The 24,708-nt window shown below is 43.6% G+C and overlaps 1 protein-coding gene across 2 annotated transcripts in view; it reads left to right on the forward strand.

The window, feature by feature from the left end:
- Positions 1–24,708, forward strand: part of LOC135216048 (carnitine O-palmitoyltransferase 1, liver isoform-like) — a 201,343-nt gene that overhangs the window by 150,052 nt on the left and 26,583 nt on the right. For both annotated transcript variants that reach the window (XM_064251017.1, XM_064251019.1), the window contains one exon: positions 11,473–11,629. In XM_064251017.1, the coding sequence (XP_064107087.1) occupies positions 11,473–11,629 (157 nt within the window). The remainder of the gene's footprint in view (positions 1–11,472; positions 11,630–24,708) is intronic.

Below are 24,708 nucleotides of genomic sequence, written 5' to 3' on the forward strand. Positions count from 1 at the left end.
AATGCCAGATTATTCTGGCTCGCTCACCTTTATTATAAGGTGTCAGTATGGTTTCTGGGGCGAGTGAAACCACTACCACAGGTCCTTTTCCATTTAGCCTCTTCCTACATCAAAAAACCTCAACTAGAGAGGAGCCGACCTAAGGCTCACTACTTGCTACCGTTACAGCTAGCGCCTCTGACGTCATTCCTGCAGATAGCACCCAAGCTTGGCCTAGACAGATGGGGGAAAAGGTAAGGGTGGGATTTCACTGGGCGACACAGGTCCTTTGCCCAGAAATAGATTTTTCCTTCGTCAAAATCCCTTTTCTGGGCTCAGCCTGTGTTGCTCCGTGAAATAGTATCAGAGAAAACGCCAAGCTTGGGAAGAGGAAGTACATAAATATCTATAAAGGAATACAGTGGTCCCCCCCGTATTCGCGGGGGATGCGTACCAGACCCCCCCGTGAATAGTTAGAACCCGCGAATGTTTGGAACCCCTATAAAAACGCTAAAAACAGCCTATTTTGTTAGTTAAAACTCAAGAAAAACCACTAAAAATTTTCATAATTGGTTTTTTTAATTGTTTTATCACAAAAAGTGCATTTTATGATGAAATTGATAAAAAAAACCAGGAATTTGTGGATATTTCTCATAGAAAAATACCGCGAATGCGCGAATTTTCCGCGAATAATGCAGGGAAACGTTCCTGAGAGAAATCCGCGAATGTGTGAGTCCGCGAATCCGGAGAACGCGAATACGGGGGGTCCACTGTAATCAAAAACAATTAAGGTTAGTTGCTTATAATCTAAATTAAGTTACAAACAGGTAACATAATGGCAATACAACCTTAAAACTAGACAAATTTCAAGTCATCACAGTAATTATACATTACGATGAAAGGCATTTATGAAATATTTAATATGTACAATATATTACATCCAAGGACCAGTACGACTGTGACTTAACTGGGCTAAGGCAAGAATACTAATGAGGCCGGTAGGAATGAGAAGGCAAAGGAGAGACCTAAGCTGGACTACTTACTACTATCTCCAGCAGTATTGGGGGAAACTGTGTTTCCCGCTGCTACTGCTGGAAATTTAAGGGCTTCTAAGGACTTAAGATAATGGCGTTTGAATACTGTCGGAGACTTCCAGCCAGTGTACTTCTTCAGATCTTCAAATTTCATATGTTGGAAAAAGTTTATTGAGGTAGCTATAGCTCTAATATCATTTACCTGTGAGAAGGACTGTGGGTTGGCTTGTTTGATAAAATTTGTTGCCTAATTCCTTTTAGGGAAATAGTGCCACCTTTTTCTCTAATGAACAGAGGGCCAGAAGATATCAGGGTGGTCCTGTCTAAGTATGCTTTCAATGAAGTGACTGGACATAAGGATGGGTCCTGTAGAAGCGGAACAATCTTCCAGGGGGTCCACCTATCTAATGGATCCTCATTTTTTGCAAGAAATTGGCGATCTGGAGAAAGTAACACTTCTCCTGAAGGGAGAAACTCTATATGACCTGGGTCTCTAGATAAAGCCAATAGTTCGGATATTCTGGCTCCTGAGGCCAAACTTAAGAGGAATGGTGTTTTCCTCAGTAGGGATAGATAGTCACACGAGGTACTATTAGTATCCGAGGCTAACTTAAGAACATCATTTAAGAACCATGACACCGACTTGGGCCTCTCAGTAGGTCTGAGTCTGGCGCAAGCTCTGGGGATGGGTGTAAAGTATGAATCTGTTAAATCTATCTTGAATCCGAATTGGAAAATCTTTTTAAGAGCCGATTGGTAGTAGTAATGGTATTAGCTGCCAAACCTTTTTCAAATAATGATCTGGAAAAGGATATTGCAAGATTTGCGGTCATGGTTTGTGCATTAGAGTCCCTCAGGAATGCTGCCAGTTTTTTAACTGCTGAATCATATTGACGCAGGGTTGATTCATGTTTATCAGATTCTAAGAACATGATGTTCTGAGGATCGATATCAGCATCCCTCTGTGCTGCAAACTTCATGAAGTCCATAAAGTTAGGGCTTCTGAATTCCCGAGGAAGCGAACACAGTCCGCGTTTGCACTAGTTGTGATAGTCCGGGGTTGGGAATCTGTTGAGGGCAGAGTCCCAACTCCAGAAGAAGAGGGAACCAATTGCTCTTGGGCCAATTGGGAGCTATCAGAGCGATGTGACCCTTGAATGTCCTGAGCTTGTTCAGAACTTTCAGGAGAAGATTCACCGGAGGAAAAAGGTAAATCTTCCTCCATTGATTCCAATCTATAGCCAGAGGGTCCAGGTTGGGGGCCACATAACACGGGAGTTTGTGGTTCGACTCCGTGGCGAAGAGATCCACCTGAAGCCCCAGTACTAGCTGACAGACCCAACTGAATGACTTCTTGTCCAGGGACCATTCGGACTCCAGTGGGACCGAACGTGATAGCGCATTCGCCACCACGTTCCTTACTCCCGCAAGGTGAGTGCCCGATAGGTGCCACTTGTTCTTGTCTGCTAGTGAAAAGATGGCTATCATGACATGGTTCACGTGGCTTGACTTGGAACCTCCCCTGTTGATGCAGTGTACTACCACTGCACTGTCAAGCACCAGCTCGATATGAGATTTCTTGGCTGGATGAAGTTTCTTCAGGGTTAGGAACACTGCCATTGCTTCTAGCACATTGATATGAAGCTGACGGAATGGAAGGGACCATGTTCCTTGTACTTTTTTGTACTGTGAGTACCCGCCCCAACCTGTTAGTGATGCATCTGTGTGGATCACTAAGGCCGGCGGAGGGAACTGTAGTGGAATTGTCTGACAAGTTCTTGATTTCCGTCCAGGGATGGAGACGCTACCGTAAGTTCGCCGGGATCGGAGCTAGCCTGTCCCGGGATCTTTTGTTCGCTTTCGAACGCCAAACTTTATTTATATCTTTTAGTTTGGCTTTCAACAGGACGTCCTTCACTGAAGCGAATTGGAGAGAACCTAAGATCCTTTCTTGGTTTCTCCGGGACGTCTGTTTGCACTTGAGAAATTGTCTGGTTGCCTTGGCTATTTCTCTCCTTTTCAACGGCGGGATTGATAGAGTATGCGAATCCAAATCCCATTGAATTCCCAGCCACTGGAAACGGGACGCCGGGGTTAGCCGGGACTTTGTCCTGTTTATCTGGAATCCTAGGTATTCCAGAAAGCGGATGATCGTGGCGGTTGCTTTGCGGCAAGCTTCGATGCTTGTGGCCCACACGAGCCAATCGTCCAGATAGGCTACTACCATGAGTTTCTGAGATCTTAGCTCCTGGACTACTGTTTCCGCCAACTTTGTAAATATCCTGGGGGCTATGTTGAGCCCGAATGGCATTACTTTGAAGGAGTAGGCTTGGTTCCCTAATTTGAAGCCTAGGAACGGGCGGAAGTGTCTTGCTATCGGGACATGATAGTAGGCATCTGTAAGATCTATAGAGGTGGTGATGGCCCCACGAAATGGTCAGCATCCTGAACTTGTCGCAATGAATGAATAAGTTTAGACGGGACAAGTCTAAGATTATTCTTTGTTTGTCTGAGTCTTTCTTTGGCACGCTGAACAAGCGACCTTGAAATTTTAAATGTCTGACTCTTGACACTACTCCTTTTTGAAGGAGATCGCGGGAATACTCTATCAATTCTGCTGTTGGTTCCTGATAGAAGGTGTTGGGTGGGGGTGGACCTTGGATCCAACTCCAGCCCAGACCTTTGGACACAATACTTTGGGCCCAATTTCTGAACCTCCAACGTTGACAAAAGAGGTACAGCCTCCCTCCTACCTGGAGGTTCTCATTGGGTTGCTGAGGGGTGACCTCCTCGCCCCCCGCGTGAACCTCTGCCCTTGCTGGCAGCCCTCCGCCGCCTCGCTGTCGAAAGGCGCCTCTAGCTCTGCTACCCCTGCCGAACCTATTGAAAGCCTGAAACGCTTCGCTTTCAAACGTCGGGTTGAAGGCCGGGGAGACAGCAAAAGAGGTTGAAGCCTGCGGCTGTTGTGGCTGTGTCAACAGCACAAACTGCTGTTGCGGTTGGGTCTTAGAGGTTGATGGCTGGGGAACCGGAACTGCCTGGACCAAAGTTTGTTGTTGTTGAGGAGCCTGGAAGGGCTAGAACTTCCTAGGCTTCTTCTTGGCTTTGGGATTTGATGAGGAAGACTCAGGTTTCCTTTTGGAGAACAATCCCCACCGAACTCTTAGACTTTGGTTGAATCTAGCAGCCTCATGTTGTACCTCGTTCACTGGTGAGACTGGAAAGAGGTCTGGTCCCCATATTGAAGAGGCCAGGAGTTTGTTGGGCTCATGCCGGATTGTGGATTCCGCTAGTACATGCTTCCTGCAATTCCTCCTAGCCACAACAAAATCATATAAGTCACATTGCATTATTGACAATAGTGCCTTAGCTATGATCTTGAACAACGGCTCCTGTGCATAGATAAGAGCCGCTGCTTCTGTCATGACTAGTGCGTTGAGGGATTTCGCAAGTCGGGTTCTAGCATCGAATTCTGTCTGGATGAGCCCATCAGACAGCCTGGGTAATCTCTCACTAAGCAGAGAGATGGCATAGTCAGGTTTTAGCTTCCCAACCGAGAAGGTGGCTGGGAGGTCTACCCAAAGGTCATCTGTTCCGGGGAGTAGGAGAGAGGTCAGTTCCGTCTCCCGGAGCTGTGGCATAGGCTCATCTCTCATTGCTGCTTGCAGAGTGAGTTCTGCCACTTTAGATGTGAACGGGATAGGAGTCTCCTCGTCCACAGTGAAGATTGTGAAGGGACTTCGGAAAGCCGTAACCTTAGTGTTTACACACTGCCATTCCTCTAGGTTACGGATCCAAGCTTGTTGTGCTTGGTCCCGAGAGAGGATAACCGTCTCTTTTGGGACCTTATCCTCTCTTATCAAGGCAGATTCCGTGAGGCGGACATAGTCTATGAAAGGGGCTTGCAACCCTGGCGGGAGGAACTCAAAGTCCTCAATCCTTTGAGTCCTGCAGCCCTCAATTGTAAGCATTCCATTCACGAAAAGTGCATATGAAGCCACTCTCCATGGATTACTTGGGTGGAAGAGAGGGAGAGTGGAGGAGTCCGGCATTAGCGAGCCTTGGGCTGCTTGACTGGCTTGCTGAAGCCCCGACGCTGCGCCTTGTTGGAGACCTGCAACTATGTTCTCCTGTGTGACCAGCCTCTCTGAGATGGCTTGGATGGACTGTCCCGAAGCATCTAGAGAGGTGGATATGTGGGTAAGTATCTCCTGAAACTTGGTGTTTACCAAGTTTCCGACCATGTTGCCCATTTGTTGCATCATGTTGGAGGCAAATGCCTCCCCGGTCAAAGGAGGAGGGCTCTGCCTTCTCCTTGGGTACTTTTGGTCTCTCACCTTTGGAGGTGGATGCCACAGGGTCAGCGAAGGAAGATTGAACTCTTTCCTTAGAAGACTTAGTCTTCGACCCTTTGGAGAGAGACTCATGTTTGACCTTGTCCGCTTCAGGATGGTGAGCCGGGGCTTTATGGACTTGGCTGGTACCTGGCTTTCTTGGCAGGGGCTTTGGCAGCAATTTAGAATCACGCTTGCCCTTGACTTTAGGGATCGCCGAGGTAGATTTCGATCGAGCTGATAGAAATCCCCCGGAGAACCCCTGGAAGGAGGTAGAAGAAGAAGGAGAAGAGGGTCTAGATGTGCTCAAGGGGAGGCCTTGAGCACCTACAAAACTTGCCTCACTAGTATCCTTACCATTGCCCATGCCGTCCACCGTCATGGGCTCAACGTCGAGATCCAGTGCCGCGACCTCTTCTGTGACCTCCTGCTTAGTTGTCTCCTCTGGGGGCTGGGAAACGGCTTCCTGAATCGAAGCGATCAGGGGAGCTGCCAGTTCAGGGTCCACGTAGCAAGTGCTCTTCCCCCCCGGGAAGATCAGAGTAGCCACCTCTTGGGAGAGGATGTAAGGTTTTGCCTTGGCTACGTTCCATCCGAAGTCACCCACCCATACCTTGAGGGTGGAAAGAGCAGCGTCCTGGACCGACTGAGCTCCCTGTAAGAGAAGGGTTAGTGTTAAACTTAAACTTAACTCATATTACATTGTAACTTAACTTAAGAGGCATATCAATGACATATATTACATTGGTCCACCTTGTACTATTATCATGTACACACTGGAGAGTCACCTACCTCAGAGGAGACTCGTTCCACGAGATCGTAGCAGGTGACACAGTTCTCGTGGTGCCACACTACTGATCCATCTAGGTGGACTGCGCAGGTGGCGTGGGTCTGGCAGACATCGTGCCCACAGGGATCCTGGAGGACGGCGTTGCAGCCGGTCTCCATACAATGGGTGGCCTGTAAATGGAATGATACATTAGTACCATTGTAAACCTTTCGGACTATGTCCGTGGTTGAAATGCCATAACACTGGAGTGTTCCGGTGTTGTAGAATTATCCCCGTCTCGGCCTTCTCTTTGCCATGTACCATGCCGAAGAGTCCGGTAGAGCTAGTAGTAAGTAGTTAACAGTGTTTCCGGTGACACTAGAGAACAGAAAACTACTGAATTCGGGGGTAGCTACTACTGCCATACACCGGAGAAGGAGTAGTCCGAGCAGGTACCGGGTGTCGAGATGGAAGAGATCGGGTAAGGTGGTGGAGCTTGGTAACTCCGCCGTAAAAACTTAATCTAAAAGGAGGGAGTAGCTCCCGGAGGAGCATGGTGGCTCTGTTAAACTTAAACTAAGGCAGAAATTATACAAGTAGAATACATGCAATAACATAACCCCGGATGAGGCCGGAGCCTCTAGGCAGTCACCATCCTCAAGGGGTCCGGCTATGCCGGAATCCTGTGTCCGCCGGAGCGGGTAGGAGGGGGTGACTTAAGGCAGGGGTATGGACCCAGAGAGCCGAGGAGAGCCGAGCTCCCCCGAGCCTGGTGGCCGGCCGAGGCTAGGGCGAACAGAGCTTCTCCCCCCCCCGCCTACTCTGGGGTGAGAGCGGCAGGGTAGAGCCACCCGCACATCGAGAGTCCCCGTGGGGACCTCCCTACTTCCCTCGAAGGGGTACTCGGATCGGCTGCCAGCGACAGCGTGAGCGAGACATCACCCCACCTAGGTGGGAGATGTGGAGGGAGGGAGAGGAGTGCGGTAGCGAGGTGGCTACTACGTGATCGTCTGGACTTCTCACGGCCGGGTGTGGACACACTCGTGGTGAAGAAGGCCAGGCGAAAGGAAGGCCTATAGGCCAACTGGAGCCGACTCACAGATATCGAATAAAATAAATAGTTTAATTTACACGGGGGGGAAGGAAATAAAATGAGGTAGAGAGAAAGCGAGACGTCCTGGAGGAACTAGGCTCAACCAACCAGGAAGGGTGGTCAAGACCTGGTAACTCCGAGCAGCTGGCCTAGTGTTGTGACGAATAAACGCGGAACAGATGGCCAGGGTAGGCTAGGACTGAGAATAGGACCAGGGTCCATACAAAAGAGCCTAACAAGGTAACCTAACCAACAAGGAACATGCATGCATGAAAACTGGGTCGGTAGGGCGCCGATAGGCTACAAATTGAGAACACATGCTCGATAAAATCCCCCGTGTGGGAACTAAAACGTCAATAAATGCATCATAGATAATAAAATAAAGATACTGCTAGGAAATAATCGAGCTCACGCGGTATGGGAGACCGCGTGAGACACGAAACGAGGAAACACAGTATGGGAGACCGCGTGAGACACGAAACGAGGAAACACAAAGGAGCGAGCCGCTGTGGTGGCGCGGGCCGGTGCCACATGGGTCGCCGACTCATAAAAACCTAAATAATTTGGTTAAACGTGCCAAGGGCAGCCCCTAAATAGTGTCAACTATTAATAGCCGTACTTAACTTGGATGCAGTAACAGCTTGATGTTCCATGTTGAAAAATAAGGGTTCCAAAGCGTGAACACAACACAGCAAAGGAAAACGCGTGTGCAGCGTGGTCGTGCTATCAAAGGAATGACGTCAGAGGTGCTAGCCGTAACGGTAGTGAGTAATGAGCCTTTGGTCGGCTCCTCTCTAGTTGAGGTTTTTTGATGTAGGAAGAGGCTAAATGGAAAAGGACCTGTGGTAGTGGTTTCACTCGCCCCAGAAACCATACTGACACCTTATAATAAAGGTGAGCGAGCCAGAATAATCTGGCATTACCAATTTAGCTTTTCTCTGGTATTATATCAATATTTTACCTTAGAAATAGTGCTAAAGGAACCTATTTCATGGAGCGACACAGGCTGAGCCCAGAAATGCAATTGTAAGCTGAAACTCTTATATTCTAGTAATATTCAATCATTTACCTTCATTTTGCAACAAATTGCAAGTCTCTAGCACAATATTTCAATTTATGGTGAATTTATGAAAAAAAACTTTTCCTTACATCCGCCCAGTAACTTCCGAAAAAATCATAAATTTTTTCGTCCGATTGTCGTAATGTTTGCACCATTTTAAATCAGCCGTTACATAAAGTTTCATATATGGAAATGTGCGGAATACAAAAAAATAACCCATGGTTGTAGCTTTTATCAGTTTTGAAATATTTTCATATAAATAACGGTAAGTGCCAAAATATTAACCTTCGGTCAATGTTGACTCGACCGAAATGGTAAAAAAACGCAATTGTAAGCTACAACACTTACAGTCTAGTATTATTCAAACATTTACCTTTATTTTGCAACAAATTGGAAGTCTCTAGCACAGTATTTCAATTTATGGTGAATTTAGGGGGAAAAAAAAAAATTTCCCTTACGTCCGCGCGGTAACTCTTCCGAAAAAAATCAGAAATTTTTTTGTCCGATTGTCGTAATGTTTGCACCATTTTAAATTAGCCATTACATAAAGTTTTATATATGAAAATGTGCGCAATTTCATGTAGAATACAACGAAAAAAAATCCATGGTTGTAGCTTGTATCAGTTTTGAAATATTTTCATATAAATAACAATGAGTGCCAAAATTTCAACCTTTGGTCAACTTTGACTTGACCGAAATGGTCAAAGAACGCAATTGTAAGCTAAAACTATTACATTCTAGTAATATTCAATCATTTACCTTTATTTTGCAACAAATTGGAAGTCACTAGCACAATATTTAGATTTATGGTGAATTTATGAAATAAACTTTTTCCTTACGTCTGCGCGGTAACTCTTCCGAAAAAATCAGAAATTTTTTCGTCCGATTGTTGTAATGTTTGCACTATTTTAAATTAGCCTTTACATAAAGTTTTATATATGAAAATGTGCGCAATTTCATGTAAAATACAACTCAAAACAAGTTATGATTGTAGCTTTTGTCAGTTTTAAAATATTTCCATATAAATAACGATAAATAGAAAAAATTCGTCCTTCGGTCAACTTTAACTCAACCGAAATGGTCAAACTCTGCAATTGTAAGCTACAACACTTACAGTCTAGTAATATTTAATCAATTACCTTCATTTTGCAACAAACAGGAAGTCTTTAGCACAATATTTCGATTTATGGTGAATTTTTGAAAACAGCTTTTTTTTTTACGTCCTCACATTACGAATTCATGCATCATTTTGTGATAATATTTTCTCTGTGTTGCCTTGATGGTTTTACAATGTGTTATATACCAAAATGATAGCAATTTAGTGTACAATACAAAAAAAATTAATTCGTTAGCTTTAATCGTTTTGCTCACAGCGCGATTTGAATACAATTATATATGAAATTTTTTTCACGGTCATATATCCCAATATTTATATATGATAATGATATTTTTTTTTATTTCTGATGGTTGTCAGGCAGTGACAAAAACAGGAGCCAAAAATGAACTCTTAATCTTGAAAACTAAGCGTGCTGTGATTTAAAAAAAAAAAAAAAAATTCTGCTTCGGCGTTCACTTGCGAACGCCGCTGGCATACGGGAGACGATTTTTAAAATACCACTTCGGCGTTTAAGGGTTAATCATTGGTCTTTGTTATACAGTGCTACTGGAGTTGAGCCTCATGCTCTAATGACTTCATCACTGAGTTTTTTTGTTTTCAGATCTGTTAAGACTAGCAAGAGTTTCATTTTAGAATTTAGGTATCAGTGTGCTTAGTGGACAAACTTATTTCTTAGGACAATACATATACATATCATGGGTAAACACTAAGAGCAAAACAGGTTCCTGAGCCCCATCATGGAATGCTAGACAAGATAGGTGTAGGCTTAGTAAAAACATCAACAACTCTGTTGCCCGTCACTTAAAAAAAAAAAAAGTAGAATAAAGACAGCAGTCTCTGGAACGTAAGCTACAAGTTTATATTCAAGTCTTATAGTAAACCAAGTCGGTGACAGCACTAAAATCAAATGTACAACTTAGACTTATGTCCGTTGTTAATGGTTTTTTGGATATAGCTAGGTGAATAGTGTAAAGGAATATAAAAAATACCCTATTGTTTCCAATAAGGTTACTGAATATTATTTAGAAGCAATTGTCAGCAAAATTTGAGATTTGTTTAATACCTTTGCTTATCTACAACTTACTGATATCAAACAAGAAATCATCAGAGGCAAAAGTAACATCCAAATACATTTCGGTACACTTAACAGTTTGCACTATCACCATAATTTCTTTACAACAAAAGCTTTGTAAGGTTAGGTTTGAAAAGACAATTTAGAACCAGTTTAGATCAGCAACATAGTATACTGAGTATTGAAAAGTCATGACTGATTAGTAGAAATGTTCATTTTCTTTGCTTTCTTCTGGACCCAAAAGCTTGAAAGATTGATGTAAGCATGCTTTTTAAGACCATTCAGGGGTCAGCCTCAGAACAATTTGAATACTATCAGTAAATAAGCTTTGCTTGCTTGCTCTGCCTTCCAGTCATTTTCCTTTTGAACTTAAGTGTGTACTGCCTGTGATATGAAAGGTGTCCTATTTTAGTGTTTGAACAAAGCAATTTTGATGTTTCCTAATTCCAGTCATGGATATTTAAGAGTGCTTTGCTATCATATCTGATTAGGACACAGAAAAAGAAACATTGTATTTGCAAGTAGACCATATTGTTTTTCTTACTGAGGAGTGTTTCACATTTCAACTATAGATTCATTCATTATCTTTGGCAATTCAGTTGTCAGTCTACCACCTAAGCTAGACAAAATAACCTACGTATAGGGAAATAAAAGGGAATTTCTATAAGAAACAAAAGTTTTTATTTAGATATTTTATCATAGATTTCTTTCTGCCCATACTTCATTCTCTATAGATTACAAGATAGTATGATTACCACTTGCATGGTAAACCTGGATTTACTCCTAATTTTTTTAAAAATATGTTTTTGTGCTTATTGGCATTTTCTATGGGAGGTCCTTCATTATCCAAACCTTTAGTATGTTGCCTCATTAGTAGAATGTTGATGAAAAACTTTTATTAGTTTGGTTGTAGGAGATTATTTAAAACAGTAGTACGTATGTGAATGAATCGTGTGATATTTAATGCTCTTGTTTAGAAGTTCTTGGTCATTGTTTCATTGATAAACCTTTCAGAGCAATGGTCAGTGGGAAGTGTTCAAAGACCGAATTGATGCAGCTCCTCCGAGATGCAGGTGAAAACCATCAAAAGCTGTATAGGGATGCCATGAATGGCCAAGGCATTGACCGTCACTTGTTTGCTCTATTTGTTGTATCAAAAGGACTTGGTTATGTAAGTTTTACAAGTTCATTGTGCATTTCATTCAATAATTTACAGTAGTTCACATCAAAGTTATTTTGAGAAACAATTTAATTAATTTTTATCTTAATGCTATAATTGATATTTTTTATTAGAACTATATGTGAAGTTTCCCCCGAGTTATTTTTTCACAAACCAAATACTATTTTATTTTGAAGCTTTTGAACATGAAACAGAATGTTGTTATAAATTTTCTACAAGGTAAACAATGGTTTCATGTAGGTTCTTTGCTTTGTTGTGTGCTGATTTGACATCCATTTCTTAAAAAAAAAAAAAAACTAAGATTCTTTCTCCCTGCTGGTAAATGGTTTTAAATGTTTCAAGTAACCAGTTGTTTCATCATACTTTATTTTTATACAAATATAATTAATGACAAGCAAAGACTACAGTAAAGTTACAAGAGATTGATAAGGGTAGTTGTGCTGGTTTCCATAACCTTTCTACTTTTAGTACTAATTTTTGATACATTACTTCATAACACAATTGTGCAATTATTCTTGTAAAAAAAATTTCTGCTGCATTTGCCAGTATGGGAATTTAACTATTGGATGTATTATGCAGCACAATCTTATTTACAAGTATTTGAAAGTATACTCTGTGACTTTATAAATTTTATTTACCATCTTGACAGTTGAAATTGAGCCATGTTTTGTTTATCATACACCAATTAGTTATAATTAGTCCATATTCATGGTGCTTAAATGGCTGAGACACCCGATTCTCTTGTTTAACAAGCAAAAGAAGATCAGTGATAGCCCTGCTTGCGTTCTTATAGATCCATTACTTCTCAGCATTCATATGCCTCACTTTCAGGGTGGTTGTGATGTTGCACACAGCTTGCCTTATTCCCCGAAGTCTCTGATTTTCCCCCTCAACTTGGGACCACCTTGACGTGGTGAGGGGGTTCTCGAACCTCTGGAAATTTCTTTTTCCTTCCAAGGTTTGAACCCAAGAGTCCCATATAACATTACATTTTGTTGGATTAATATTTGTGGATTTTTCCACTTTTGTCAAAATTTTCCAAATATAATAAATAAGAAAAATATCATGGCTTGACATGAATTTAAATCTGAAGCTAAATAGTGAGAACTGTGGTAGATCCATCATCTACCCGACAATGTTTTTACAGGCAGAACTACTCTGTGGAGCTAGACCACGGATTCCAGTGGGGTCTGGTTCTAGGAATAGAACGCTTAGCATTCTGTCCGGTTTGCCCACAATGTGATTAGGATGGGGATAATTGTATTATCATAATACTCTTAATCCTAGCAAGCAGGTTTTCCTTACACTTTGGGCCATACTAATCATGTTATGCCATCCCCCTTTTGGAGTAGGAGAGGTATGCAGACATTTGGGAGGCATTTCTCACTGGTGGAAGATTTAACTTCACAAAAAGCCAATGATATCTTTTCAAAAAGATTTTTTTTCTCAATATTTTTATGATTAGTGAGCTTGAAGATTTGAGTACCCCTGGGTTCCATGATGGAAAAATTCCGGCCCAATTGATGACTAGTATTGGCAAGTCCCTCCCGAATCTCCTTGATACAGCTTCAAACAACGAAAATGATACAAGAGAACACCCTGTTCCAGGTAAGATTTCCAATACAGAACACCCATTAGGGTGCATAGAACTATGGAACTATATATGATAAACAATAATTCTAAATTAGAGAAGTAATCCTCCCAAAAAAATATAATTCTAATAGACATGCAACATACATAAAACAAGGACCGAAATGAAACAAAAAAGGGATTTTGACGTAAGGAAAAATCTATTTCTGGGCGATTGGCTCGTGTCGCCAGCGAAATATCCTTTAATCTATTATTTCTAGGGTAAATGTACTAACACATACCAGAGAATAAATAAAATAAAGAAAAAGGTCAGTATAACTGACTCGCTCACCCTCCAGGAGGGTGTCGGTATGAACACTAGGCGAGTGAGACCACTACCACGAGCCAAATGCCAATAGAAATCTCCCACTACAAAATCCCTCCAAGAGGGGAGCCGACCCACAGAGTGAGCAGCTCGTACTACTACTACTCCATCCCATGCTGCCGACTGCTGCGCCTCTGGTGGCCATCCTGAAGTTAGCAGACAATCTTGGGCAAAGGGATGGGTAGGGTGGGATTTCGCTGGCGACACGAGCCAATCGCCCAGAAATAAATAGATTTTTCCTTACGTCAAAATCCCTTTTCTGGGCTCAGCTCGTGTCGCTGCGCGAAATCGTACCAGAGAAATAGCACAAGATTGTAAACAAAAGTAATAAAATGAGAATAAAAATAAAATAAATCAGAATAGGTCTCAAATAAAAGATAAAATATATAAGAATAGACTATAATTGCTAAAAGATACATATACACAGGGGTATAAAAATAGAAATATGCTTAAATTACCCTTAAATCTAATCATGTTTGTAAACATAAGGTAATTACATATGTACAGGTAAAATTATTTACATGTATCAATGTTATCTGTGTAACAGTATGTATCAAAAGTATAATAGCAATTAATAAAAACAATCAACAATAATAATATATAAAGGAATGTATATGACTTAATATACAAAACCCGTAATCATTATATATGATGTATCCCTCGGCATAAAATTAAGGGGAAACAATTCCATGAGATCAATGTGTATAATCATTTGTGAGTGTCCCTAACCAGACAATAAGGGGCACCCACTACACTATCACAAAAGCAGCTAAGACACAAGGTGAATGCAAATGAACCAGGTAGGAATAGACGAACTTTTGGGTGAGGCAGGTAGAAAGGAGGACTGAATCTTCTACTACAAACTAGCTAGAGTCAGGGGAAACTATGTTACCCGCTGCTACTGCTGGGAATTTCAGAGCTTCCAAGGACTTAAGGTAGTGACGTTTGAACACTGTCGGCGATTTCCATCCAGTATACTTTTTCAACTCATCGAAGTTCATATGTTGGAAATAATTAATTGAGGTGGCTACTGCCCTGACATCATGTGCTTTCGGGAAAGAGTCAGGATTGGCTTGCTTAATAAAGTACAGGATTTGTTGCCTGATGCCTTTAATGGATAAAGTTCCACCTTTTTCCCTCCTAAAGAGGGGACCCGACGAAGATGAGGAGGTCCTAGACAGAAAGGCTCGTAAGTTGTAACTGGGCAAAGAGATACATCTTGTGGAAGGGGTAGTACCTTCCAAGGTTCCCACCTCATCAAAGGATCTTCATTCTTTGCTAAAAAGCTACGTTCCGGAGAAAGTAGGACTTCTCCTGCCTGGGGGATGGACTGAATATGATCCGGGTCTCTGGATAGAGCCGACAGTTCTGAAACTTCTTGCTCCTGAAGCTAAGCTTAATAAGATAGGGTTTTTTTTTTTTTTTTCTTAAGAGCATTATAAACGAGCATGTGTCATTATCGTTTCGGAAGCCAGTTTTAGAACATCGTTTAAGAACCATGAAACTGACGTAGGCCTTACAGAAGGCCTAAGCCTAGCACATGCCTTAGGAATAGACGAGAAGTAGGAATCCGTCAAGTCTATGTTAAATCCAAATTGAAATATCTTTTTCAAAGCTGACTTGTTTGTCGTAATCGTGCTAGCTGCTAAACCTTTTTCAAATAAGGATCTGAAAAAGGATATAGCTGAATTAACTGTCATGATTCTAATATCCGAATCTCTCAGGAAGGTTGCTAACTTTTTGACAGCAGCATTATGACTGCCTCAAAGTCGAATCCCTTTTATCGGATTCCAAGAATAGAATATTCTGAGGGTCAATATTCGCATCTCTTTTTGCCGCAAACTTCATGAAATCCATAAAGTTAGGGTTTTGAGAATCCCTGAGGAAGCGAACACAGTCTTCATTTGTACTGACTGGGAGAGCTTGGGACTGGGGATCTGAAGAGGACGAAGGCCCAGCTCCAAAATTAGAGGATACCAGTTGCTCTTCGGCCAATCTGGGGCTACTAGAGCCACTTGACCCTTGAAAGTCCTGAGTTTGTTCAATACTTTCATGAGGAGATTCACTGGAGGGAAGACGTAAATCTTCTCCCAGTTGTTCCAGTCTAGAGCCAGGGCGTCCGTGGCATAGGCCAGAGGGTCCAGGTTGGGGGCTACATAACACAACCGGTAGTTTGTGGTTCGCTTGTGATGCGAAGAGGTCCACCTGTAGCCCTGGGACTCTTTGAAGGATCCATTGGAACGAACTGTTGTCCAGTGACCATTCCGACTCTAGGGGTACTGATCGGGATAGGGCGTCTGCTATGACGTTTCTTACTCCAGCTATGTGAGTGGAGGAAAGATGCCAACTGAACTTGTCTGCCAGGGTGAAGATGGCTATCATGACGTGATTTAGATGACGTGACTTGGAGCCTCCTCTGTTTATACAATGTACTACCACTGCGCTGTCCAGGACTAGCTTTATGTGGGAGTACTTGGGTGGGCGTAACCTTTTTAGAGTCAAGAACACTGCCATTGCCTCCAGTACGTTTATATGGAACTGACGGAACTGAGGTGACCAAGTCCCTTGAACCTTTGATGGGAATACCCTCCCCAGCCGCTTAAGGACGCGTCTGTGTGGATGGTGACCCTGGTGGAGGGAACTGAAGGGGTACTGACATTGATAAATTCTTGACTCTCGCCCATGGCCGAAGTCGATTCTTTAGAATCAGAGGCACTGAGGATAGTTTGTCCCTGGACTGACGTTTGCTCGCAGAGCGCCAGATTCTGGTTAGGTCTTTCAGTTTGGCTTTCATTAAGACGTTGTCACTGATGCAAACTGGAGAGAACCCAGGATCCTTTCCTGGGCTCTCCTTGACGCTAGTTTGTGACTTAGAAATTGCTTGACTGACTTTGCTATTTCTTTCCTTTTGGTTGATGGAATCGACAGAGTGTGGGATGATAGATTCCATTGAATGCCCAGCCACTGAAAGTTTGACTCTGGAGTGAGTCTTGATTTGGTCCTGTTTTATTTTGAAGCCTAGATATTCCAGGAACTGAATCACTTTCAGAGTCGCTCTGTTGCATTCCTCGACTGATGGGGCCCAGATCAACCAATCGTCGAGATACGCTACTACCATGATCCCTTGCGATCTGAGTTGTTGCACTACCACTTCCGCTAGCTTCGTGAACACACTGGGTGCCACGTTGAGTCCGAATGGAACTACCTTGAAGGAGAATGTCTGGTCTCCTATCTTTGAAACCCAGATACGGGACGGAAGTGTCTTGCAATAGGATATGATAGTAAGCGTCTGTAAGATCGATAGAGGTGGTGACGGCCCCACGGGGAAGTAGGGTCCGCACCTGTGAGATCGTGAGCATCTTGAACTTGTCGCAGCGGATGGCTAAGTTTAAGCGGGACAAGTCTAAGATTACCCTTCTTTTTTGTGAGCCTTTCTTTGGCACGCTGAACAAGCGACCTTGAAATTTTAATCTCTTGACTCTCGCTAAAGCTCCTTTTTGAAGGAGATCGTCTGCGTACTCTGTCAATTTCCTTGGAAGGAAGTTGACGGAAAGGTCTGGATGGAGGTGGGTTCGTCAACCAGCTCCAACCCAGACCTTTTGACACTATGCTCTGAGCCATTGGCTGAAGTTCCACCGGTGGCGAAAGTGAAACAGCCTCCCCCCTACCTGAAGTTCTTCATTGGTTCTGGTAACCGCCTCGGCCTCCTCTGAAGTGCTTTCCCCTGTTAAAGGGGCCTCCCGATCCCTCTCCACGAAAGGAACGCTTACTCTACCTCCCTTACCCGAGCGGTCATACTTCTGAGAAGCTTGACTCTCGAAGGCTTGATTGTAAGCTGGAGAGATGGCGTAAGAGGTGGAGGGCTGAGGCTGAGGGGATATCACATAAATTGGCTGTGATTGACCTTTAGAAGTGGAGGGTTGGGCTGTCTGCACTAACGGTACTGTTGGAACTTGTTGAGGAAAGCGTAGTTGCTTCTTCTGGTAAGGTTGGAAACGCCTGGGTTTCTTTTGTCCCTTACCTTTAGGAGTCAGGTCTTGCCTCCTCTTAGCCGAAAGGCCCCAACGATCCTTAAGGCTCTGGTTTAACCTGGTAGCCTCTGACTGGACCTCCTTAACCATAGCTTCTGGGAAGAGATCTGCTCCCCAGATGCTAGACGAGAGTAACCTATTCGGTTCATGCCGAATGGTTGCCTCTTGTAGACATGCTTCCTACAAATTCGTCCGAGCAGTGGCAAACTCAAACATATCTGACTGTACCGTTTGAGTCAGGGCTTTGGTCATGAGCTTAAAAATCGGTTCTGATCCATAAGCCATGGTAGCTACCTCAGACATAGCCATAGAATTGATGGATCTGGCTAGACGCGATTTTGCATCAAACTCAGCTTGAATAAGGCTATCTGGGAGCCTGGGTAGCTTTTCACCAAACTGCTCCATAGCACAGTCCGGTTTGAGTTTGCCAGCTGAGAATGTATTCGCAAAGTCTTCCCACAATTCTCCAACTGAGGGGAGCAACGGAGAAGTGGGATCCGCTTCCTTCAACTGCGGTATAGGGTTTCCCCCTTCTGGGCCGCTGGGATGGTCGACCTCGCGATCTTGGTTAGGAACGGGAGCGGGGTACTCTCATCCATTGTAAAAATGGTAAAGGGACTCTTAAATGGTTGTATCTTGGTGTTAGAACAATCCATGTCCTCTAAACACCTGAGCCATTCTCTCTGAGCCTGGTCTCGTGAGTAGAGGACTGTCTCCTTAGGTACCTTATCGTCCCGCACCATAGCCGACGGCGTAAGCCTTGCGTAGCCTATGAACGGAGGCTGGAGGTCTTCCGGGAAGAACTCGAAGTCCTCTATTCTTCGAGTCCCAAATTCCGGTATAGAGATGAGACCGTCCTGGAAGGGGGCGTATGACGCTACTCTCCACGGATTGTTCATAGAGAACTGAGGTAGTGAGTCATACGGAGGAAGTTGGGATCCACTCGTGTTGGACAGTGGAGGAGAGGCTAGAGGAGCTTCTCTCAGCCCGGCTATAATGGAGTCCTGGGAAGTAATCCTGTCCGACAGACGAGAGATCATTTGCTCCATGCTACTCTTTAAGGACCCAACAGGTCCCCCACCTGTTGCAACAGGCCAGCATTGGAGTCCAAAGCCGGAGCTGCTGCGGAGGTGGAGGGGAGGCTCTGAATCGGAACCAAAGGTAGCGGAACTGGTGATTCTGCCGGAGTGCGAGATCTCTCTCTGGAGGATTTACTCCTCGAGGACTTAGAGCCGGAGCTAGAAGCTTTAGACCTGGATGCTCCGGGATTCCCAGCGGAGGACTTACGGGAGGAGGATGAAGCCGAAGTCGTCTTCTTAGACGACGACGGCGTCTTAGTCAAAGTCATCACCTTAGACTTGACCTTAGGTCTAACCGAAGCACCAGGAGGAGAATATATTTCGTCACCCGTAAAGCCTTGGAAGGATGGAGAGGTTGCAGGAGTAGAAGAAAACAGTTACGCCCAAGGGTGACCCTTGGGTTGTCCACCGTACCTACCTCGACCAACAGGTCGTCTATACCTACCATAGGTTCAACATTAATATCTAGGGTCGCGACATCCGTAGAGATATCCTGGTCCTGATCAGTTAATGAGGTGGCCAGCTGTTGTTGGATGAAGGCGATAGTCGGATCCGCTTCTATCGGGTCGACGTATCCTGTCGCCTTGCCTCCGGGGAAGATTAGTAATGCCAACCGCTTCTCTAGGATGTAGGGCTGTCCCTTGGCGGCGTTTTTCCCAAAACCGCCGACCCAGGCCCGCAGGTAGCCAGTGCGGTATCTCTTACCGCCGGAGCCTGGAAGAGAGGGCGTAGTTTTAGATTTAAGAATCACTTAAAACTAAAACTTAAAGTATAACTTAAATTAATTGCCTTAAGTTAATATGATGAAAACTTAAGCGCTAAAAAAGAAGCGGAGCAGCTACTGGAGATGTAAAACTTACCCCTTCCAAAAGCTGGCTCACCAGATCGTAACATATGGTACACGTCTCATGGTACCAGACCTGGATGTCCCCGAGCGGAGTCGCGCATTGGATCATTGGACCTGGCAAACTTCCGTGTCTCACAAGGGTCCCTGAAGTGTGGCGGAACATCCCAGGATGCTCACAGTTGGTGGCCTGTAAGTGGGGAGACACATGAGTATCTTAAAAAACATCACTTACAGTCTAAAAGGACAGAAGAGCTCCGATGCATGCCGGAGCTCGGAAAAATTTGTGCATAACCCCTCCCTGCATCGCCTGAATAGGCTATAATCCCGGAGAGATCCGGTAAGATATGTAAGGGAGGGGAATGGTTTAAGGTTCTTAAGATAACTTAAAGATAACTTAAACCTAACACACAAGTAAACCGGACTAAGTCCAGTGCGTAGCGGAGTGTAGTAACTCAGCAAAAACGGTAAGGTTAGTAGAGACCCACTGTATGCTCCGGTCCACCCTACTGGGTGGACTAACAACTTTCCGCTGGATACCAGGACTCCGATCAGGAAGGAGCCCTAGTAAGATGGGAAAGAGCGAGAAGACATACAGGCTCAAGCTAGCCCGGAGCGACAAGGTAGCGCGGAGGTGGGCAAGGGCGGCCAGTACCCCCCACTCCGTACCCCAACCGGCCCTTACCGAGAAGCGAGAGGTCGAGACCAGTCTGGTCTGTCCCGACTCCCTAGCCCCTCCGCCTGAGGGGAGAGAGGGAGGGAGGCTCGGGTATGAGGAGCGAGCATGGCAGACCGACCCGCCCCCGCCCGACTCTATGGAAGAGCGGGAGGGGGGGAAGAATGACTGGACAGGCGTCTGGCTGGTCCCGCCCGTGATTCACGACGTGACCACGAGGCGGTAAGACCAAATACGACAACTAAGCCTAGGACAACCACTGATCAGGGAGATGCTATCGGGAAGCATACTGAACTGAAAAGCGGAGGCAAATAAGCCCACTGGGCCGAACCAACTGATCAGAGAGATGCTATAGGGAAGCAACCGAACTGATGAGCGGTAGTATAGGCTCAAAGAGCCAGGACCTAGGCTAAGCCAGACGCCTAACTAACCTAACAATAATAAAATATACAGTTAAATAAATAAATAAATGAAAGAAAGAAAACAATATAGCAGGAGAAAAATCCAGGAGTGTACGACTAACCCGAAGGCAAGTCTACCACTCAAAGCTAGTCAGAGGCCGATACTAAGAACCTGGACTAGGGTCTGGATAGAAGAAGCCTACGTAAGGTAAAATACATGCATGCATGACAAACCTGAGTAGACCGTACCCTAAGTAAAGCGGATAATCATAAAGAGCGAAGATAAATAAGGGGATGTTCTAGGTATGGGAGACCAAGAACGAACCCATCACGAGGCAGAACCATGCTGCCATGCTTCCGACCCCGAGGTCGTATTTATACCTAAAAAACGGCAAATACTGTCTCAGGGCCGGAAAAAACCAACTAACCGTAAATACTGAGTACTTAACTTAGCTGCTGCGATAGCTGCACGCTCCATAATAGAAAATCCAATGAAAGGGCACAAAAAACACAGAGAGAAAAATATCACAACCGCTCGTGTGCGCTAACTTGAAAGGATGGCCACCAGAGGCGCAGCAGTCGGCAGCATGGGATGGAGTAGTAGTAGTACGAGCTGCTCACTCTGTGGGTCGGCTCCCCTCTTGGAGGGATTTTGTAGTGGGAGATTTCTATTGGCATTTGGCTCGTGGTAGTGGTCTCACTCGCCTAGTGTTCATACCGACACCCTCCTGGAGGGTGAGCGAGTCAGTTATACTGACCTTTTTCTTTATTTTATTTATTCTCTGGTATGTGTTAGTACATTTACCCTAGAAATAATAGATTAAAGGATATTTCGCGCAGCGACACGAGCTGAGCCCAGAAATTACCAATTGAATCCCACATTGGTACATTTTGATGACCTCTTTGGACTGGATAACTGGTCAAGATTTCTAGTCCTCAAAACTGAAAACAAAATTCCAACAGCTATACTAGAAAACAAATACTCAACATATCCAACACAGAACATGGAATGTAGACACATCACAGACCATGAATGGTTAATCCAAGTAACCAACAAAAAGCAGCCCACTGCCTTTTTAAATATAACGGAAATAAATAATATAAAAATAACAATTACAATAATATAAAAATAACAATTACAATCCATGAAACACTGAATTATATACAAGGTACAGTCATTTTACCCAACAACAAACAAGAAGAAATTGAGATATAACAATATTCATTATCTAGCAATATATACTCAATTCCAAGTGTCGGGCAAAATAGAGAAGTTCCTCCATTTATTCCTAAACCACTACAATGCACACAGTGCTCAAGGATGGACACAATAAATGCAGTAACAATGCAATGTGTGCAGTCTGCACATCAGATAACCATACCACTAATTGGAACTGTAACCACCAAAATCTAAAAAATGACTTTTAGAAAAAAACTCCTCATTTGATTGGAGGTCTGCATCAGGTCTATATATGGTAGTAATCCCAGGTCTTAATATTAAATAATAAGGGAGGAGATAGAACTTGAAAAATGGTTATTTTCCGTATAAATTGCCCTGGCGTCACAAAACCAAAGGTCAGAGGCAAAAATCATATGCGGTTTGGAGATGTCCCAAGTCACCTTATCAAGTGGTATGAATATCGAAGTCCTGTCCTTAAAAAAAGGCATTGGCCGGCCGGCCCCCTTAAAAGGCATTCTTGCTGAAGGCAAAGATTTCTTATTTAAATAGAATCATCATATTCCTAAGTAAAAGCAGTTTTCTAGTAAAGTCTTATTTTTTTTCTCTCTCCAGGATCAGTTCCTGAAAACCAGCCCAAGAAGAGCCTTTATTAGGCTCAGAGGTCTGGATAAACTAATCCTTTATCATAATAATCTGCTGATTTCCAGTTTTCTGGATTGCTTAAAGTGAATGTAATCATTCTGGTTACCTAATCAAGTTATTTCATCCCTTCTTTTCTTTACTTTGCCAACACAATCAACACTGCCAGGGTGTACCACCTTCTTCTTTGTCTTCTTCTTCTTCTTGTCCTGGACCACCAGCATAAACCTGACAGTAACTCAGTCATCATAACGAGTGACGTTCAAAGGGGGTCCTTATTGTTGGCAAGACTTGCAGAATTTCATGACGGGTGTCCCTGGTCCCTTATTCCTCAGAGGCTCCATTCTTTATAGATGTTTCAGTTGGGTGGGGACCCCAACTGCAGGACTTTTAAGTAGTAGGGCTTTGGTCTGCAAATGTAAGAAAACAACAATTTTATCTTAACTACAGGGTTTCTGGTATTCGCTCTTTTGCTCTTCATGTGTGAGACAAGTCAGTAGGACTGATGATGGACAGTATGGCTATTGTAGCTTGTAAAAAAAACTATAGGGACATGAAATCAAAAATCTTTTGTCCCCATGTGGTCATAACTTGTTTGGGTAAAGTGCAGTGAAGTGAAAATCATTCAAAGGTTCATTCCAGGAAGAAACAATCTGATTGCACAGTCCCAGTAGAGAGAGTCACCATCTTTCTTTGGAATTATTGCTTCACTCAGATATTTGCAAGGCTCAGTGAGAACTATTGGACACTAGCTTATCATGTAGATGTAGATGTATTGTATTTACAGTGATTCTGGCCATGGAATCCCTGTTTATTGTGTTTGGCTTGATAAAGACAGTTTCAAATACAGTTTGGCTTTCAAAGACCTGTCAGTGATCTCGGTGGCTCATTTCTGTTTACAGCGAGAATGGTTGTATCTGATAGTAAATATCCCCAGGAGAATTGCTGGATGGGAGAGCCTGCTGTATTCTGTCATTTCCATGGGAACCTGAAGATAGATATTCATGTATGGAGGTAATCTAACAAAGTCTCGTATCTAGAAGATATTCAGCAGAAGCAAACCAGTTCTGTACTTGGTGCAGCTAAAGTGGGTTTGATTAGGCAAATGTGAATTTTCCTACCATAGCTGATAATCTTACTCTGAAAGAAAAAGGGAAAAGAGCAATGGGATTTGGTTAGCAAAGGATATAGGTTCTTAAGTCTTTGATCTTCATGGACTAGATGCGAAGTCTTCAGCTGGGCCTTCGTTATGATATCAACATTCTTCTTCAGAAGTTGATTTAGTCCCCCAAATGACTTTTGTCTTTAGTATCAAAGAATTTTTTACTGACTTTTGCATCTTTGAAGTAGGTCAGTGAACATCATGTTTTCTCCAGTAAGGTTACTGATACCAAGAATTGAAAACCTGTAGGTTTGACCTTAACAGTTGATTTTGTAGCAATACACAACTCCAGATGGCCAGTTCACTTTGCTCTTCACCATTCCATCTTTCTCATTCCAGAATTGAAGAGGACATTGTAGCATATCCAGTTACACCCATGCAGGTGGGCTGTCCAAAGGGTATGCTGAAATGTGATGGATTACATAGCAGCATAAGTTAAGATGGTTTTCCATGAATTGGAATATTCTCTGCTTCTTTACTATGTAAATGTAACTGATGATGAGTAGTACTTTGAAGTACCAAATAAGCTTTGAGAAGTTTTATTCAAGGAATATTTATCATATGTGGTTACATCTATGCTCTTCAGCCCCTGTAGTAGCAGCAGGACAGGTAGTACTACTTGCTTCAGGTCATGGACGAGCTGCCAATAATGCTCAGTTATACCTGTGCAGGCAAAACCAAACATTAGTGGGTTCAGTTTTGCCTGCACAAACTAATTGTACAGGCATAAGCACAGGCATAACTGAACATTAGTAGTAGCCTTTAAGTGCCTATTCCTTTCCAGAACCACTATGAATTAAGAACTGAAAACATTTCAGTGCCACTGTCATTAGCAAAGTTCTTCCTATGGTTAGGACTCCCCATTTCTGCCAGAGCCATGGTTAGCTCACCCCAAAACCTTCGTAATGTACCTACAGGTCCAAATCAGCTATCTCTAGGGTGTCCAGCACCTCAGTTCTTCCTGCCTAAGTTACAGCTTGAGCTAACTGTAAGTAGTAATGGGTTGGTAATCTTTTCTTGCAGGTAATGGTCAAGATTGCATGAACAATGATAATCTTGACTACTGAGGAGCCAGGACTCCGTAGTGCACGCATGACTGCTGCC

The sequence above is a fragment of the Macrobrachium nipponense genome, chromosome 6 (genome assembly GCF_015104395.2).
Source record: "Macrobrachium nipponense isolate FS-2020 chromosome 6, ASM1510439v2, whole genome shotgun sequence".
NCBI classification, from domain to species: domain Eukaryota; kingdom Metazoa; phylum Arthropoda; class Malacostraca; order Decapoda; family Palaemonidae; genus Macrobrachium; species Macrobrachium nipponense.